A 19178-nucleotide genomic window follows, 5' to 3' on the forward strand; every position below is an offset into this window, starting at 1 on the left:
TGTTAGTCTGCATTGGATGAATCTCAAAATTCCATTAAAATCTAATCTAAACAACCTTAAAGGTGACAGCTCCAAAATAACTAGGACCTGTTCACATTTCGAACAATAGAAGTTTTATTGAACGGTAATAATAGCACTCCTATATGTAGCACAAACATAATTTCAGAACTACAAACTCCTGTCTTTGGAGGAGTGACAGCAAGGTCATGCTGACATTACTTTTATCATCATGTGTAAGACTTTTACTGCAAAATTTGCTTATTAGCTCCCATGTGTGATTCTGTGCAGGATCTTTGCATATGAACAGGAAGGTCTTTCCATATTCCAAAAAAATGATAGCACAAGCTGTGGTAAAATGCAGCTTAAGATCTCCCATGCAACAGTTCTGAATTAAACTCATGTTTGATAGAATAAGACACACACGACACCCAGCCCTGGTCATTGCTGCAACGAAACAAAGGATACTCAGGGAGCTCCTTCCCTGATGCAGGGTCTTGTCCTGAAACATTGACAATTCCTTTCTACATCAATGGTGCTGAGGTCGAGAGGGTTGAGAGCTTCAAGTTCCTAGGAGTGAACTTCACCAATAGCCTGTCCTGGTCCAACCACGTAGATGCCACGGCCAAGAAAGTTCACCAGTGCCTCTACTTCCTCAGGAGGCTAAAGAAATTTGGCATGTCCTCTTTGACGCTCACCAACTTTAATTGGTGCACCGTAGAAAGCATCCTATCTGGGTGCATCACAGTTTGGTATGGCAACTGCTCTGCCCGGGACCGCAAGAAACTGCAGAGAGTTGTGGACACTGCCCAGCGCATCACAGAAACCAGCCTCCCCTCCATGGACTCTGTCTATACCTCTCGCTGCCTTGGTGAAGCAGCCAGCATAATCAAAGACCCCACCCACCTGGGTCATTGTCTCTTCTCTCCTCTCCCATCAGGCAGAAGATACAGGAGCCTGAGGGCACATACCACCAGGCTGAAGGACAGCTTCTATCCCACTGTGATGAGACTATTGAATGTTTCCCTTATCCAATAAGATGGACTCTTGACCTCACAATCTACTTTGTTATGACCTTGCACCTTATTGTCTACCTCCAATGCACTTCCCTGTAGCTGTGACACTTTACTCTGTATTCTGTTATTGTTTTTACCCTGTACTACCTCAATGCACTGTGTGATGAATTGATCTGTACCAACCGAATGCAAGACAAGTTTTTCACTGTACCTCAGTACAATTGACAATAATAAACCAATACCAATACCTTTCCCCTCACAGATGCTGCTCGACCTGCTGAGTTCCACCAGCAGTTTATTTTTAGCTTCTTTCCTATTTTGGTAAAGTTGGCAAGTTTATTAAAGGGACTTTGACTTATTGGACCTGCCTGCTGCCTTGCTAACTCTTGTCTTTGGACTCAACCATGCAGTGTGGATGTTGCCTCTGTTTCTTTTGCTAAACATCCAATTGTCCATGCTTCCATAGAAGCAAGCAGTTTCTCTTTAGTTGCTGTTTTGATCTTGATAACCCTACTCTCAAAAAACACTCAACTTTCTCTGATCTAAGCTGAAAAAGAAAACTAAAAGCTCATTTCATTGAGATGTGCACAGTTTTGAGAGGGATTGGTGGCATAGATATCGAGATGCTGTTTCCCAGGAGCTAAGGAACATGATCCTACTACGAGGGTCAGCCATTTAGGACTTGGATACTGTAATTTTTTTTTTACACAGAGGGTTATGATTGTTTTGAAATGCTCTACCTCAGAGGGTCATGGATGCCCAGTGTCTGAGTATGTTAAAAGCTAAGGTTCATAGATCTTTGGACAAGAAGAGAATTTGAGGTTATGAGATTAAGCAGTGAGGGTGGATGAAGACCGGTGAGCCACGATCTTCTTGAATGCCAGTGCAGGTTCAAGGCCAATTCCTTCTATTTCTTATTATTTTTTAATGTTATCTCAGTGAAAGTTATTTATTTGTCATTTCCCTGCTGTTATACACTAAGAGTGAAACAGAATAAAATGCAAACTGTCAGCCTCACAAATCATGGCTAAATATATATCTGGCAGAATCCTTTAACTTTTTTATGACATAAAACCAGGGCTTTTTTTTAAAGGTGCTGTGCAGAGCTGATTGTGTGGAGAGTGTTAAGCAATGCTCATTTAATCTTTTATGGAGCCTACACAATACTGCTTAAAGCAGTGGAAAGATGCGCTGGGGATAATTTTCAGTGGTGGGGTCCTGGGAGGGTCCTTGTGCTGGTACTCTCGTAGAAAAGCCTTCGACATCCCTGGTAAAAGAAGTACAATGCTCTTGCCGTGATTTTCACAGTTCTTCTATCTGAGTTACAATAAACAATTGCAAAATGAAAGTTGAGAAGTTCACTCATACGACTCACAGCTAGTATACAGTGTATTGTACAACAGCATGGACAAAGCTTTCATTTATATAGCAAATCTATAGAACCATAGAACACTACAGCACAGAAAACAGGCCATTCGGCCCTTCTAGTCTGTGCCAAAATTTTATTCCGCTAGTCCCATCTAATCTAATGTACGTGCCAAGGTGTTCAAAATTTTACACTGTGCGAATTAAAGAGATTTTGTGCAAAAGCAAAATACTGCTTTTGGAAACCTAAAAAAAGGAAGAGGCTGGGGATAGTCATCAGATCAGGCAACGTTTCTCTTTCCCCAGATGCTGCCTAACGGTGTGAGTATTTACGGATTTTGTTTGTTTTTACTTATGGAGATTTTATGACCAAACACTTGTTCAAAGATCAGTGTTTCTTGTGTCATGCAAAGTGCCAAAAAAGAGCATTAATGGACAGTGGGGAGAGGAGGAATGGGTTCTATGCTGGAAGGGAAATGGAAACAGAGCCCCACCTGGACAGAACTGCTGACAAGAAAGTGCTGCTGAATCTACAAGGAGACTTTAAAGCAAGAGGACTTGAAGGCATTAGGGTTGATAGCAAAGTCTCAGATCTGGAGGGAAAGCCTTACCTGTGGCTGGAAGAGAACCGGAGCATCTGCAATTGATCCCAGTATAACTATTTAACAGTTTAGAAACAGGCTGGACATGGAGTGCTACAGGCCAGGCACCACTGCTGGGTCTGAGTTTACATCGCAAAGAATTGTTCCATCCTGATGCCGGCACTTGTGCCAGGACGTGTCTGCATATCTCAGAAGGAGTCCCCATGTCTAACACTGGCATGGGTTTGAGCATGCAATAGCATCTTCTGTTTTCTGCCTCCCAGCTGCCCTCCTCCACACCAATGAGCAGAGAAAGCCTCTGCAGATTTCCCAGCGGCAAGTCCATCGACTGAGCCTGTTCTGGGTTTAACCTGGTGCAATACAGCAGTCCTATTAAATCAAGTAAGGGAAATAGGCGGAGACACAAGATTGCATATGGTGGAATCTGGAGCAACAATAAATCTGCTGGAGGAACTCAGCAGGTTGAGCAGCATCTATGGGAGGAAAGGAATTGTTGACATTTCAGGTCAAAACCCTGCATCAGAGAAATAACCCTCTGTGGGGAAGATAAATGGAGCTTCATATTTGATGTAATTAAGTTGGTTTACGTATTTTTATGGGAGGAAAATCCATCTTTTTGTGTGGTTTTTTTTCCTCCCTAGAAGCTGCCTGACCTATTGAGTTCCTCCAGCTTTTTGTGTGTTTCTCCAGCTTCCAACATCTGCAGGGTCTTGTGTCTCTAGTTTACATGTTTGTTCATGTTGCAACCATACAAGACATCGGTGAGACCACACTTTGAGTATCGTGCACAGTTCTAGTCTCCCAGCTATTGGAAGGATGTCATTAAGCTGGAGAGGGTGCAGAAAAGATTCACAGGGATGTTACCAGGAGTGGAGAGCTTGAGTTATAAGGAGAGGCTGGATAAGCTAGGACTTTTTTCTCTGGAGCATAGAAGGCTGAGGGATGACCTTACAGAGGTATATAAAATCATGAAGGGCACAGCTAAGGTGGATGGTCACAGTCTGTTTCCCAGGGTAGGGGAGACTAAAACTTGGACATAGATTGAAGGTGAGAGGGGAAAGATTTAAAAGGGATCTGAAGGGAAATTTTTTGACACAGAGTGTGGTAGTGTATGGAATGAGCTGCCATAGGAAGCTGTAGAGGCAGGTACATTTACAGTGTTTCAAAGACATTTAGACAGGTACATAAATAGAAAATATTCAGAGGGATATGGGCAAAATGCAGGCAAATAGGACTAGCTCAGACAGACATCTTAGTTGGCATGGACGAATTGGGCTGAAGGGCCTGTTTCTGTGCTGTGACTTCCACTCCATGACTTTCTATGATTTCCACTCCATGACTTTGTGTGTTTTCATCTTTTCTTAAAGGCATTTAAAGGGATTTTTATCCATTAATAATTCCAAGTTCTTTTTCATATTTGTGCATGTCAAAGACCAACATCCAATAACAGTGACAGTTCTCCTTGTGGCCGTGGGTTTTCCACCGGGGCTCCATTTCCCTCCCACATCCCGAAGGTGTGCGGAGTATTAAGTTAATTGACCATTGTAAGTTGCCCTTTGTGGGCAAGCGAGTGACAGAATCCAGGGGAAGTTAATGAGAACGTAGGGAGAATGGGATTAGTTTAGGATCAGTATAAATGGGTGCTAGATGGTTGACACAGGCTCAGTGGGCTGAAGGGTCTATTTCCACGCTGTATGAGTCCATGACACTCTGAATCTGTGAAATATTTATACTAGTTTCTTAAATAGCACAGAATTTGCTGGTATTTCTCAGCATAAGCACTGATAATTTTCATGACTCTGCTTTCGTGAATATCACAAGACCACTGGTTAAAGTTGACTGGCCATATCCTATCGGTGGTGTCTAATGGCTGACCAGGAACCCTATCATCAGAACCTAGGGCAGGTTAAACGGCAAAAGATTCACTTTATTTGGGATTGTTGTATTACAGGGAAGAAATGGAAGAATAAGTTAAGAAAAGAATTAAAAATGTTACATATTTTACATTATTTGTGTTTAGTTTGACATTTTTATTATTTAAGTGTTCTTAATTTTTGTCAGTTGATTTTGTATTTCGTCATATTGTTAAACATTTCCAATAATATTCTGAATTTTTTAAGTGTTTCTTTCACTCCTAATATTTAAATTGGTAATATTCGACAGATGGTGTAGCTGGGACTGGAGGTGTGCTATCTGTCAAAGTTTTCCTGAAAAGATTCATGGGCTATGTTTGTTCTGATCCCTTCCACACCACTCCATTCATTGTTTGATGTCCAGCCAGCGTTCAGGGCTTTGCCACTCTTCCAGATCCAGAACAGGTGATTTCAGGGGAATGGGAAGCATGGCTGTTTGAATGCAGGCAACAGGTGCCTTACTGGAAAATTCAGGCCATTATTACTTCTTTATGACTATCCCTAATCTATCAGTCAATGGAATCTGAATTTATGTTTTATACTCTCAAAACCATTTACCTTCCTCAATTACCATACAATAGTGGTGACATGTCAAATGTCCTTTGTTAGCTATAAAGCATATCAATTGACCTAGGACTATGAAGGCCACTGTGTGAATGCTGATTTTCAACTGCTCTATTCAATCCTGTTTTGACATTCTCCGTTCTTGAGAAAGTAACCTTCTTTTCCTCCCAGTGTCTCTTCATCATGATGAAGACTCATCCACAGAATTACAGAGAGGTAATGGTGTGGAAGGAAACCATTTGGCCCATTGAATCTGTGCTGGCTCCATGCAAGAACAACCAGCGAATCCCACGACTCGACCTCTGCCCATAGTCCTGCAATTTTCTTCCTCTCTCGAACTAATTCAGTTCACTTCTGAATTCCTCCACTGATGCTCCCAGTGTCATTCTGGGTTCTAACCACCCACTGTGTACAGTGTTCTTCTTCTTGTCATGTTTAGTTCTGCCAATCACCTCTGTTCTATGTCCTCTGATTCTTGACTCTGCTGCCTTTACTATCTACTGCCTAGACCCTGAATAATGACTACAAGTCTTAATATTATTCACATGAATCTTTAGCACTTTTTCTTTCAGTGTTATACTGAATTTTGTTATCCACCAGGGATAAGGGCATGGACTTCCTGTGGATAATCAGACATCACTAAGGCCTTCTCCTTTGTACCCAATGCAACCCCCAAATAAACAATAATGTCTTAATATTATTTAGTTCCTTTAAGCATTTAAATTATAATCTAAGAAACTACTTCCATTGGAATTTACAAGCTGTGTTAGGTTTTAAAATTGCTGGGTTTAGCTGTGTAATTATAGACCACTCTCGAATCAATCAGTGCACAACAGGGAGCCACTTGACACAAGTGGTCCAGAAACTGATCACTATAGTTATACAGACAGGTTCTTCAACATGTACATACCTGTATTTGTTCTGGGAAAAAAATGAGATGTGGCCCAGGACCAATCTCATAAATATGTAGATCTGTGGATGGAAATCACCGAATAATGAGGACTGAGTATATCTTTCCTACAATGTGTAAAAACAACTGCTTTCTCATTGTGACAATTATATACTGAGAAAGCAGACAATCTGTTATTGAGAAACAGGCTGGGGTTTTCACCTCCTCTACTTAGGCCAGTGATTGATGTTGGCTTGCACAAATCCTTCACTGTCTTGTACTTCACCCAGTATAGAATATAATCAGTTGAATTTACAAATTTAGCTCGGTTATCTTTCAAGCTGCTGGATGAGTGTTTTAATCCTTTCCTGCAAAGTCATTAAGAAGCTAGATTGTAAATTATGCAACACACATTATTAAATGTGATTAACTTCAGCAAGAACTCCTGGCACTTGAGTGTACTGGGCTCTCTACACACCCCCACCACCACTCGTTTTCTTCCCTTGTTAAAATAGGGACTAATGTTTAAGTGTTTTGATTCCAAGAATGAAGGGGTTAACATAGAAACAAAGAAAATAGTTGTAGGAGTGGGTCATTCAGGGCTGTTCTACGACTCTGCATGGTAATGGCTGATCATCCACTTCAGTACCCTGTCCCCATTTTTTCCCCATATCCATTAAGAAATATAGCATTATATTCTCTGGCATTAAGAAATGTATCTATCTCCTTCTTGCGTATATTCAATAAATTTGGCTCCACTCCCTGTTGTGGTAGAGAATTCCACAGGTTTAATTACCTCCTGGGTGAAGAAATTTGTCTTCATCTTGGTTCTAAAAGGCATTCTCTATATCCTGAGGCTGTGACCACTGGCACTGGTCAACTGAGGCACTGGGAACATGCTTCCTATACCTGATCTGTTGACTTGTGTTGGGATTTTAGCGGTTTCTCAGAGATCACCTCTCATTCTTCTACACTGCGTTGAATATTGGCCAAACCGACTTAATCTCTCCTCATACATCAGTCCTGCCATTCCAGGAATCGGTCTGGTAAATATTTGTTGCACTTCCTCCATGAGAAGAACATCCTTCCTCACAGATAAGGATACCAGAACTTCACATACAACTCCAGATGGGGCCACACCAATGCCCTGAACAATTGACGCTATGTTTCAATGACGAGGAAACTAAATTCATGATCCTGCACCTAATCCTCCTGCAGTGAAGACCGACATATCATTTGCCTTCCTATTTATTTTCTGGACCTGAACGTTTGCATTCAGAGAGTCCTAGGGTAATACAGCATGGAAACAGGCTCTTCGGCCCAACTTATCCATGCCAACCATGATGCCCACCAAGTTAGTCCCATTTGCCAGCATCTGGCCCATTATCCATGTACTTATCCAAATGTCTTTTGCATGTTGTTGTTGTACCTGCCTCAACCTCTTTTTCTCTGGCAGCTCATTCCATATACGCACCACCCTCTGCATGGAGAAGTTACCCCTCAGGTCCCTTTTAAATCTTTTACCTATGCCCTCTAGTTTTTAATTCCCCTTCCCTGGAAAAAAAGACGATGTGCATACAACCTATATATGCCCCTCATGATTTTACACACCTCTGTAAGGTTACCCCTCAATCTGCTACGCTCCAAAGAATAAAATCCTAGCCTGCCCAACTTTTCCTTATAACTCCGGCCCTCAAGTCCTAGCAGCATCCTCGTAAATCTTCTCTGTACTCTTTCCAGTTTAATGATGAAGAAAACTGTACACAATACTCCAAGTTATTGCTGTACAACCATCAAAGATGCCTACTGAGCCACTCCCCGCCCTCATTCTGGTAAGTCAGACCACCAGGCTGTGCTCCTCCTCCCCTGCGTACAAACAGAAGCTGAAACGGGAGGATCCAGTACAGAAAGACATACAGTGCTGGTCTGAGGAGATAGATGAGCTTCTATGCGACTGGTTTGAGTTAGTGGACTGGTCCAAGACTCAGCTGCCAGCCTAGATGAGTCTGTCATCAAGGACTTTTTATTAGCAAGTGTGTTGAGGACTGTGTACCAAAGAGGACAATCAGGGTGTTCCCAAACCGGAAACTATGGATGAACCAGGAAATCCACTCCCTACTGAAGTTGAGAACTGCAGCATTCAAATCAGGTGATCTTGACCTTTACAAGAAATCGAGGTATGATCTCCATAAAGCTATCAGTGATGCCAAGAGACAATATCAGTCCAAAATCAAGTCCCAGACCACCTGTCAGTTGTGGCAGGGTATACACGCTGTAACGGACTATAAAAGAGTCAGGCAGCATCGTTGACAATAGCGCATCCATTCCCGATGAGCTTAATGCATTCCATGCATGTTTTGAACAGAAGGGGATTGGTATGTCACCACCCACCCTGACAGCCTCCAATGCACCTGAACCCAGGGTCACAGTTGATGATGTAAGATCAGTCTTCCGGAGAATGAACCCGTGGAAAGCATCTGGCCCAGATGGTGTCCCTGGCCATGTCCTCTGATCCTGTGCTGATTAGCTGGTGGGGGTATTTGCAGAAATTTTAACCTCTCCCTGCTTCAATCTGAGGTTCCCACCTGATTCAAGAAGATCGATGTCATCCCAGTACCTAAGAAAAACAAGGTAATGTGCCTTAATGACTACCACCCGGTGGCTCTGACATCCACCATCATGAAGTGCTTTGAGATGCTGGTCATGGCACACATTAACTCCAGCCTCCCAGAAAACCTTGACCCACTGCAATTTGCCTACCATTGAAACAGATCTGCAGTGGATACTATCTCCCTGACCCTACACTCATCTCTGGAGAATCTGAACAATAAAGGCACCTCCGTTAAACTATTGTCTATTGACTACAGCTCCGCCTTCAGTTCTATAATTCCAAGCAAACTCATCTCCAAACTCCTTGACTTGGACTCAAAGCCTCCCTCTGCAACTGGATCTTTGACTTCCTGACCAACAGACCGCAATCAGTGAGGATAGGCAGCAACATCTCCGGCACGATTATTCTCAACACTGGTGCCCCAAGAGGCTGTGTCCTCAGCCCCCTACTCTAATCCCTATACACTCATGACTATGTGGCCAGATTCTGCAAGTTTGCAGATGATACCACTGTAGTGGGCCATATCTCAACTATTGATGAGTCGAGTACAGGAACGAGATAGAGAGCTTAGTGACATTGTGTCATGACAACAACCTTTCCCTCGATGTCAGCAAAACAAAAGAGCTGGTTATTGACTTCAGGAAGGGGAGTGGTGCACATGCTCCTGTTTATGTCAACAGCACTGAGGTCGAGAGGGTTGCGAGCTCCAAGTTCCTAGGGGTGAACATCATCAACAGCCTGTCCTGGTCTAACCATGTAGACACCACGGTGAAGAAAGCTCACTAGCACCTCTAATTCCACAGGAGGCTAAAGAAATTTGGCATGTCTCCCTTGACACTCACCAACTTTTATCGATGCGCCATAGAAAACATCTTATCTGGATGCATCATGGCTTGGTATGGCAACTGCTCTGCCCAGGACTGCAAGAAACCGCAGAGAGTTGTGGACACAGCTCAGCACATCACGGAAACCAACCTCCCTTCCATGGACTCTGTCTACACATCCTACTGCCTTGGAAAAGCAGCCAACATAATCAAAGACCCCACCCACCCAGGACATTCTCTCTTCTCCCCTCTCCCATCAGGCAGAAGATACAAAAGCCTGAAAGCATGTACCACTCAAGGACAGCTTCTATCCTGCTGTTATAAGACTATTGAGTGGTTCCCTAGTACGATAAGATGGACTCTTGACCTCGCAATCTACCTTGTTATGATCTTGAACCTTATTGTCTACCTGCACTGCACTTTCTCTGTAGCCCTGACACTTAATTCTGCATTCTGTATTGTTTTACCATGTACCACCTCAATGCACTGTGTAATGAATTGATCTGTACGAACGGTGTGCAAGACAAGTTTTTCACTGCACGTCAGTACAAGTAACAATAATAAACCAATTCGAATTCCAAGTATGGTCTCAAGTATGGTCAACTGCAACATAACGTCCCAATGTCTACACTCAATGTCCTGACTGATGAACGCCAGCGTGCCACATGCTTTTTCCCCACATGCACACCAGACCTCATTGCACCTTCTCTTTTCACAACATATCAATGTATAGATAATAGCTTCTTGTTTCTGGAACCAAAATGGATAACCCCACATTTATTAACATTAAACTGCATCTGCCATGCGTTTGCCCACTTGTGCAAATCATATTGAAGCCTGTTTGCATCTTCCTCACAGCTCACATTCCACCCACCCACAGCTTTGTGTCATGTGAAAACTTGACATTTAGTTGTCTCATCCACATCAGTGATGTATAGTATGATAAACAAGAGGTTATTTCATTGAACACTGCTGGGGTAGCTGAAATTATGGACATCATCTCAGGTTAAGGGGTACTCCATTTAAGTTTGAATTGGGGAGGAATTTCTTCACTCAAAACGGTTGTGTATCTTTGTACTTCTCTACCCCTGAGAGCTGTGGAGGGCAAGTCCTTTAAAGTATTCATGGCTGACACACGTATATATTTAGATTTCAAGGGAGTGGACAGTAAAAGGATTGGATTTTGATCCTTTTGAATGATAGGACCATATAGCTTGCTCCTCTGCTGTATAAAATGCTGCTGTTGTACCTGAAGAATTTAAGTCTTGCTTTTCTGTCTCTTTGAACAGCAGCCTGTTCTACTTAGTGTTTCCAAGAATTTTCTTCTTTATTTCAGATTTTCAACAACTGCAGTATTCTATCTTTGTTTTAGCAGCAAAGGATGGGATTAAAGTGTAAAAATGCACAGAGTAGAACGCAGGCACTCTGAAGAAAGCTTAGGATAAGCTGCAAGCAGATTCTGAGAGTTGGGACCTGCAGTGTACTCTCAAGCTTCTGTCATTCTGGTTTCACACTGGCAGCAAGAGCTATTGTTCAGTGCCTCTAAGCTGCTTCCACTTCCTGATGCAGGGTTTTGCATAAGCAGTTCAGCACAGCTAGGTTTATTTCTGATAGCTATGTGTAAAGAACAGCCACTCTTGTGATTTAATGTGTGAGGGCTGTCTGAACCCCATACTGCCAGAAGTTCTGCTTGTATTTTTGATCCCAATTCCATAAAGAAATGCCGTGTTAAACTAATGATGACTCCATCCAGCTCTAGTGATGAGGTCTTTGGTTGAAACATCACCATACTTCTTTCCAAAGCATTAAGGAAGTCTGTGCAACCTTGTGCATCAACTGAAGATGGTTTTCAGGGGGATTGGCTAAAAATGAAACTAAGGCAGGGAAGTTTTCATTGACATGTTTATTGTTTCTGACAATGACCATTATGTTCCTTTTGTGTAGAAAAGACCAGGTTAATAAGGAAGATGCAGTCGGCAATTTCACTCCAGTATGACTCATATTTATTTCTGCACAGACATTTGATAAACTCCACCTGAGCACATTCCCAGTGCCCCAATCTTTTCACAGTTGAATCATAACTTCCCTGCCCAATTATCTGCTTATATAAGCAACCCGACCTGTCTTCATTCCCACTTATACTTGATTAACAAGAGCCAGAAGGTCTATGAATTTCTGAATGTTATCTCCCGTGTAATTTCAGTATTGCTCTGCTCATAGCTGTGGCAGTACTGAATGTGAGTTTGGCTCTGGAAATCAATTCAAAAGACTGGCTGAAATGATAAATTGATTATTCAGATATCCTTGAATGTCCTAAATGTACCACAGCTTTCTTTCTCTCGGTCCTTCTGCATTAAGGTGAGAGTCTCATACTTGGTGAACCAGCATTCATTCAAATTGTACTTAAAGAAACAATGTAACAATGTATGGGATGTGATAATTATTTAGACCCTGAGGAATTAAATAAAACTTGTAAAGTTGTGTGCCCTTCCTGTTCCAGCTGGCACATACCAAAGTTCAGATTAATTGATTAAATTAGCAAATGATTGCAATTTCTTCTTGACTCGTGGATCGTAATGTGTTAATTAACAAAGCCAGAGGACAAATTAATGCTTTGAGTGTGCGCTTGGCACACCTTGGGGGTTTGTTCTCATTCACACATCCAGAATGCACACAACACGGAGGAAAGTCGCTTTGAGTCAGCCAATATGAATGTTTGATTCTTCACAGATATCGATGAATGTGCCACAGGAATGCACAGTTGCTGGAATGACTCAGTCTGTGTAAATCTGGAAGGAGGATTTGACTGCCGATGTCCTTTTGGTGAACATTGCACAGGCGACTGTCCCCATGATGAAGAATTAAAGCGCAATGGACAGGTCTGGACCTTAAGAAATGATCGATGTTCTGTCTGTTCCTGTCAGGTGAGTGCATGCAGTGTTGAAACGGGGTGGGTTGAGGAGGGTGTCATGTGAGATGAATTTTATTCTGACTTGCGAAAGGCCCAAACTCATGGTGCATAGTGCCATAATGTGGTGAATGATTTTATAACATGACTAAGTTATGGTTTGCAAATTGTGGAAAAATAGTTCTGACTCATTGAGGGGTCAGCGGTGGAAAGGGTGAGCAGCTTCAAATTCTTGGGCGTCAGCATCTCAAGGGATCTATCCTAGGCTCAACACATTCATGCAACCATGAAAAAGGCACACCAGTGGCTCAACTTCGTTAGGAGTTTGAGGAGATTTGGCATGTCACCAAAGGCTCTTGAAAAATTTCTATAGATGTATGGCAGAGAACATCCTGACTGGTTGCATCACAGCCTGGTATGGAGCCTCCAATACACAGGATCGCAAGAGGCTGCACAGGGTTGTAGACTCCGCCAGCTCCATCACAGACATAACTCTCCCCACCATCGAGGACATCTTCAAGAGGCAATGCCTCAAGAAGGAGGCATCTATCATTGAGGACCCTCACTATCAGGGACATGCCCTCTTCTCATTACTACCATCAGGGAGGGGGTACAGGAGCCTGAAGACCCAAACTCAACGATTCAAAAACACCTTCTTCCCTCTGAATGGTCCATGAATCCATGAACATTACCTCATTATTCCTTTTTTTTGCACTATTTATTTATTTTTCATGTCTTTGCACTGCACAGTGTACAGCAAAACAACAAATTTCATGTCATATGTCAGTGATAATAAATCTGATTCTGATTCTACATGTTTAAAGTGGAAGACATGTAATATAGGTCTATCATTTTGCAAACATTAATGTGGCAGGAATAAGACATCAGCTTATATTTCCTGTTCAGTTCAAATTACAAACCAGACCTTTGGATCAGAGAGTAGAACATGCAGCAGAAGTGGGAATCTCTTTGGAATTTTAAACCTATTTCTTAGTATTTTCAGTTACAGGAGCTTAGAGAGACCTCCCTTCCGAGGTCAGGTTGCCAGCTAATCTAATAAGTTTTCCCACCCATGCTTCTTTGGAAGTTGCCAGCTAAGGACTACACCAATTCTTACCGAGATGTAAATCAAGATAATCCCATTCTACCTGGGATTTTTAAACGTAGCCATAAAGGAAATATCATAATGGTTCCTCTCAACTACTTGGGTGTCAACATTTCAGGGGATCTATCCTGGGCTCAACACATTCATGAAACCATGAAGCAGGCATGCCAGTGGCTCTACTTCGTTAGAAGTTTGAGGAGATTTGGTATGTCATCAAAGACTCTAAAAAATATCTATAGATGTATGGTGGAGAGTATCCTGACTGGTTGCATCACAGCCTGGTATGAAGCTTGATGGTTTCTCTCATAATTTTGAGAGAAACAGAATGGCTCAATTTATTTCTCTTCCATATTAAAGCAGCTGACAGTTTTTAAACTTGGTTTTCCAAACAGACATGATTTTCTCTCCCTCTTAATTTCCTGGTGGAAATGAAAATCGTGCAAGTAGTGAACATGTCCAGGATACATGAGTCGTAAAAAGAAATATCTCATAAATACAGACATAATACCGAACAAAACAGCAAGAAGTGCACAAGGAATAGACAGAAAGCAAATAGGATGTTAAGAAAGCAATATGATTATCAATCAACAAAAAGGGAAATGGTAATACCTGTTATCAGTACAAAGGATATAAAGGATAACCAAAGAAAACAGCCAACTGCAAAAATAATTGAAACATCATCCATTTCATCAACCTGGCATTTGCATTGTAACAGAGTGAGCAGAAATTGTTGCTATAAAGGACATGCATGGAGAGAGCCTCAGTTTGCAAGTATAATGATGAGCAATTCAAGTACAGTTGGGCTCTACTCCCAGGTCCTATAGAAGTCCAACAGGCCTTACTGACATTTGCCATAATGCTAGGACAACTCACCTTCATTTATGTCCAACTGAAGGGGTGGACACTCTGACATTTCATTCAAAGACAGCACCCCTAACAGGGTTGGTACATTTGACTTCCCGGGTGGAAGTCGAGTACCAGTATTCTGTAGTAGTTAGTCTCACCTGCAGTTACTCTCAATCTAATCATTTAGTGGAGGCATGTGACATGTCCAATTACACACACTGCAAAATCCAAATCCGAATCAGATTTATTATCACTGACTTGTATGACATGAAATTTGTTGTTTTGCGGCAGCAGTACAGTGCAGAGACATAAAACTTATTATAACTTACAAAAACAGCAAAAGAAAGGAAAGGCTTCAGTACCTCCTCCCTGATGGTAGCAATGGGGAGAGAGTATGTCCTGGATGGTGAAGGTCCTTAGTGATGGATGCCAACTTCTTGAGGCACCGCCTCTTGAAGATGTCCTCGATGATGGGGTGGGTTGTGCCCATGATGGAGCTGGCTGAGTCTACAACCCTCTGCAGCCTTTTGTGATCCTGTGCATTGGAGCCTCGATACCAGACTGTGATACAACCAGTCCGAATGCTCTCCACATACATCTATAGAAATTTGCAAGAGTCATTCGGAGACATACCAAATCTCCTCAAACTCCTAATGAGTTAGAGCCACTGGCATGCTTTTTTCGTGATTGCATCAATGTGTTGGGCCCAGGATAGATCCTCTGAGATGTTGATGCCCAGGAACTTGAAGCTGCTCATCCTTTCCACTGCTGACCCCTCAGTGAGAACTCAATGAAAACATGAAAGAATGACCAATACTGCCATAGATGACCAGGAGAAGTATGTAATTTGGTGATAAATGTGCTAATGCTATCATAGAATTGTCACTGTAAGCTGATCTTGTCTTTGATTTCAATCTAGTCCCTTGAGTCTCATTCTCCTGAAGATAATTGCATTCTCAGGATAAAATATATGATCGAGATCTCTCAGTCGAGACCTTAGTTAATTTTTAATTCAGCATTGTAACTTGCCTGGGTCTAAGTGTGACTCTAGTCTACTGAAAATGTAATTTATTAAAAGAATCAATTGAAATTTATCTTTTATAATCAACTGGAACCCAAGGACATTTCCTCGACATGATAGTTGTTTTCTCACCCCTTCAAATAGGATGGCAAGATTTTCTGCAGGAGGACAGTTTGTGACTGTCGCAATCCAAACGTGGACCTCTTCTGCTGCTCAGAGTGTGACACCAGGGTGACCAGCCAGTGTTTGCATCAGAATGGACATCTGGTTTATCGCAGTGGTGATATCTGGACTTACAGCTGCCAGCAATGCCGATGTCTGGTATGTGTGTGAATTTTCTGGGAGAATTTGCAGATTTTGATGAAGAAAAATGAAGCAGTTAAATAGAACCTTTTATATCTTAGGTTACTCCTAGAGCTACTTAGTCTGGTGAAGTACTTTTGAAATATAGTCACTGAGTTTTAATACAGGAAATGATCACACCTAGGCTCATGTAAACAGCAATGTGATCATCACCAGATAACCTGTTTCAGTGAACTTGGCTGAGGGATAAGTAATGGCAAGGAGATTGGAAAGAGCTCACCTGCCCTTGTTTCACGTAGTGCTGTGGGATCTTTTGTCCACTGAAAGAGCTTGTTTTAATATCTAATTTGAAAGGCATTACCTCTGACAGTGCAGCATACCCTTAGTACTGTTTGAAGTGTCAGTTCAAGTTTTCTACATCCTGTATCTGATGAGATAGACCAAACACACAAAACCTGTAAAGGAGAAGGTTTCCACCTGATATTATAATTGCTGTTTGCTGACTTGCTGACCCCCAGTGTGGTGTGAAATGATCTTGGGAAGACAATGATAAAATTCTCATTAAGAAGAAATAAGAACTTAAGAAATAGAAGCAGGAGTAGGCCATCTGGCCTATTGAGCCTGCAATGAGATCATGTCTGATCTGGCTGTGGACTCAGATCCACCTACCTGTCTTTTCCCCATAACTCTTAATTCCCCTACTATGCAAAAGTCTATCTAACTGTGTCTTAAATATATTTAATGAGGTAGCCTCTACCGCTTCCCTGGGCAGAGAATTCTACAAATTTGCTACTCTCTGGGAAAAGCAGTTTCTCCTCATCTCTGTCCTAAATCTATTCCATTGAATCTTGAAGCTATGTCCCCTAGTTCTAGTCTCACCAACCAGTGGAAACAACCTTCCTGATTCTATCTTATATATCCCTTTCACAATTTTATTTGTTTCTATAAGATCCCCTCCTGAAGTCCAGTGAGTATAGTCCCAAGCAATTCAATTTCTCCTCTTAGGCTAACCCCCTCATCTCTGGAATCAACCTGGTGAACCTCCTCTGCAAAGCCAGTTTATCTTTCCTTAAGTAAGGAGACCAGAAATGCACACAGTACTCCAGGAACAGCCTCACCAGTACCCTGTACAGTTGCAGCATCACCTCCCTGCTCTTAAATTCAATCCCTCTGGCAATGAAAGCCAACATTCCATTTGCCTTATTAATAACCTGTTGCACCTACAAACCAACTTATAGCGATTTATGCACAAGCACTCTCAAGTCCCTCTGCACAACAGCATGCTGCAGCCTTTCACCATTTAAATAATAATCTGATCTTTTATTTTTCCTTCCAAAGTGGATGACCTCGCATTTACCAACATTGTACTCCATCTGCCAGACCCTTGCCCACTCACTTAACCTATCTATATCTCTCTGCAGACTCTCTGCATCTGCTGCACAATTTGCTTTTCCACTCAGTTTAGTGTCATCAACAAACTTAAATAAGTTACACTCGGTCCCCTCTTCCACGTTAATGTATATAGTGAACAGTCACGGGCCCAGCACCGACCCCTGCGGCACCCTGCTCGGCACTGATTGCCAGCCAGAGAAACACCCATTTATCCCAACTCTCTGCCTTCCATTGCTAATACATTATCCCCAACTCCATGCATCCTTCTCTTAGACAAGTCTTTTATGCGGCACCTTATTGAACGTCTTCTGGAAATCCAAGTATACAATATCCAACTGTTCCCCTCTCTCCACTTTGCTCATTATATCCTCAAAGAACTCCAATATGTTTGTCAAACAGGACCTGCCCATCCTGAGTCCGTGCTGTGTCTGCCTGATGGAACCATTTCTATCCAGATGTCTCACTATTTCTTCAAGCCAACTACAGACGTTAAGCTCACTGGCCTATAGTTACCTGCCTTTTGCCTGAATCCTTTTTTAAACAGTAGTGTGACATTCACTGTTTTCTAATCCGCTGGACCTGCCTGGAGTCCAGAGAATTTTTGTACATTGTCACAAGTGTGTCTACTATAACTTCCACCATTTCTTTCAGTACCCTGGTATGCATCCCATCGGGACCAGGGGACTTGTCCCTTTAGGCCCCATAGTTTGCTCAGCACTACCTCTTTAGTGACAGCGATTGTATCGAGGTCCTCACCTCCGATCGCATCCATAACATCTCTATTTGGCATGTCAGACGTCCTCCACCATGAAGACCAACACAAAATTGTCATTCAAGGCTTCGGCCGTTTCCACATCACCCAATATTAATTCCCCCTTCTCACCTTCCGAGGGACCTACATTCACTTTAGCCACCCTTCTCTGCTTTATATAATTATAAAATCTTTTACTATCTGTTTTTATATTTTGTGCTAATTTACTTTCAAAATCTATCTTCCCTTTCCTTATTGCTTGTTTCGTGGTTCTTTGTTGCTTTTTAAAGTTTTCCCATTCTTCCAGTTTCCCACTACTCTTAGCGACTTTGAATGCACGAGCATTTAACCCGATGTTGCCTTTTATTTCCTTGGTGATCCAAGGCTGGCTCTCTCCACTCTTACTGTCCTTGCTTTCAACTGGAATATACTTTTGTTGAGCACTCTGAAAAATCTCTTTGAAAGTCTTCCACTGTTCCTCAACTGTCCCACCATATAGTCTGTGTTCCCAGTCTACGCCAGCCAACTCCTCCCTCATCCCGCTGTAGTCTCCCTTGTTTAGGCATAATACAGTGGCTTTAGATCGAACTATTGCACACTCCATTTGTATGAGAAATTCAGTCATACTATGGTCACTCTTTCCAAGAGGATCCCTAACTACAAGATCATTAATTTTCCTGTCTCATTGCTCAGGACCAGATCTAAGACAGGATTTTCCCTTGTAGGTTCACTAATATGCTTTTCAAGAAAGCTATCACGGATGCGCTCTTTGAAGTCCTCCTCATGACTGCCTCAACCAACTTGATTCACCCAATCTATGTGCAAGTTAAAGTCCCCCATAACAACTGCCGTTCCATTCTTACATGCATCAAATATTTCTTGGTTTATTGCCTGTGCCACTGTAATGTTATTATTCGGTAGCCTATAGACAACTTCCTCCAGTGATTTTTTTTTCCCTTTACTGTTTCTAATCTCCACCTAGATGGACTCAACATTCTGCTCTTTAGATCTTATATCATCTCTCACTATCATCCTGATCTCATTCTTAATTAGGAGTGCTACCCCACCTCC

The 19178-nt window shown here is 42.2% G+C and overlaps 1 protein-coding gene across 4 annotated transcripts in view; it reads left to right on the top strand.

The window, feature by feature from the left end:
- LOC127577901 (protein kinase C-binding protein NELL1-like) overlaps positions 1-19178 on the top strand; it is a 626741-nt gene that overhangs the window by 579594 nt on the left and 27969 nt on the right. For all 4 annotated transcript variants that reach the window (XM_052029546.1, XM_052029549.1, XM_052029547.1 and 1 more), the window contains 2 exons: positions 12512-12705; positions 15806-15982. In XM_052029546.1, coding sequence (XP_051885506.1) covers positions 12512-12705; positions 15806-15982 — 371 coding nt within the window. The remainder of the gene's footprint in view (positions 1-12511; positions 12706-15805; positions 15983-19178) is intronic.

The sequence above is a fragment of the Pristis pectinata genome, chromosome 14 (genome assembly GCF_009764475.1).
Source record: "Pristis pectinata isolate sPriPec2 chromosome 14, sPriPec2.1.pri, whole genome shotgun sequence".
NCBI lineage: Eukaryota > Metazoa > Chordata > Chondrichthyes > Rhinopristiformes > Pristidae > Pristis > Pristis pectinata.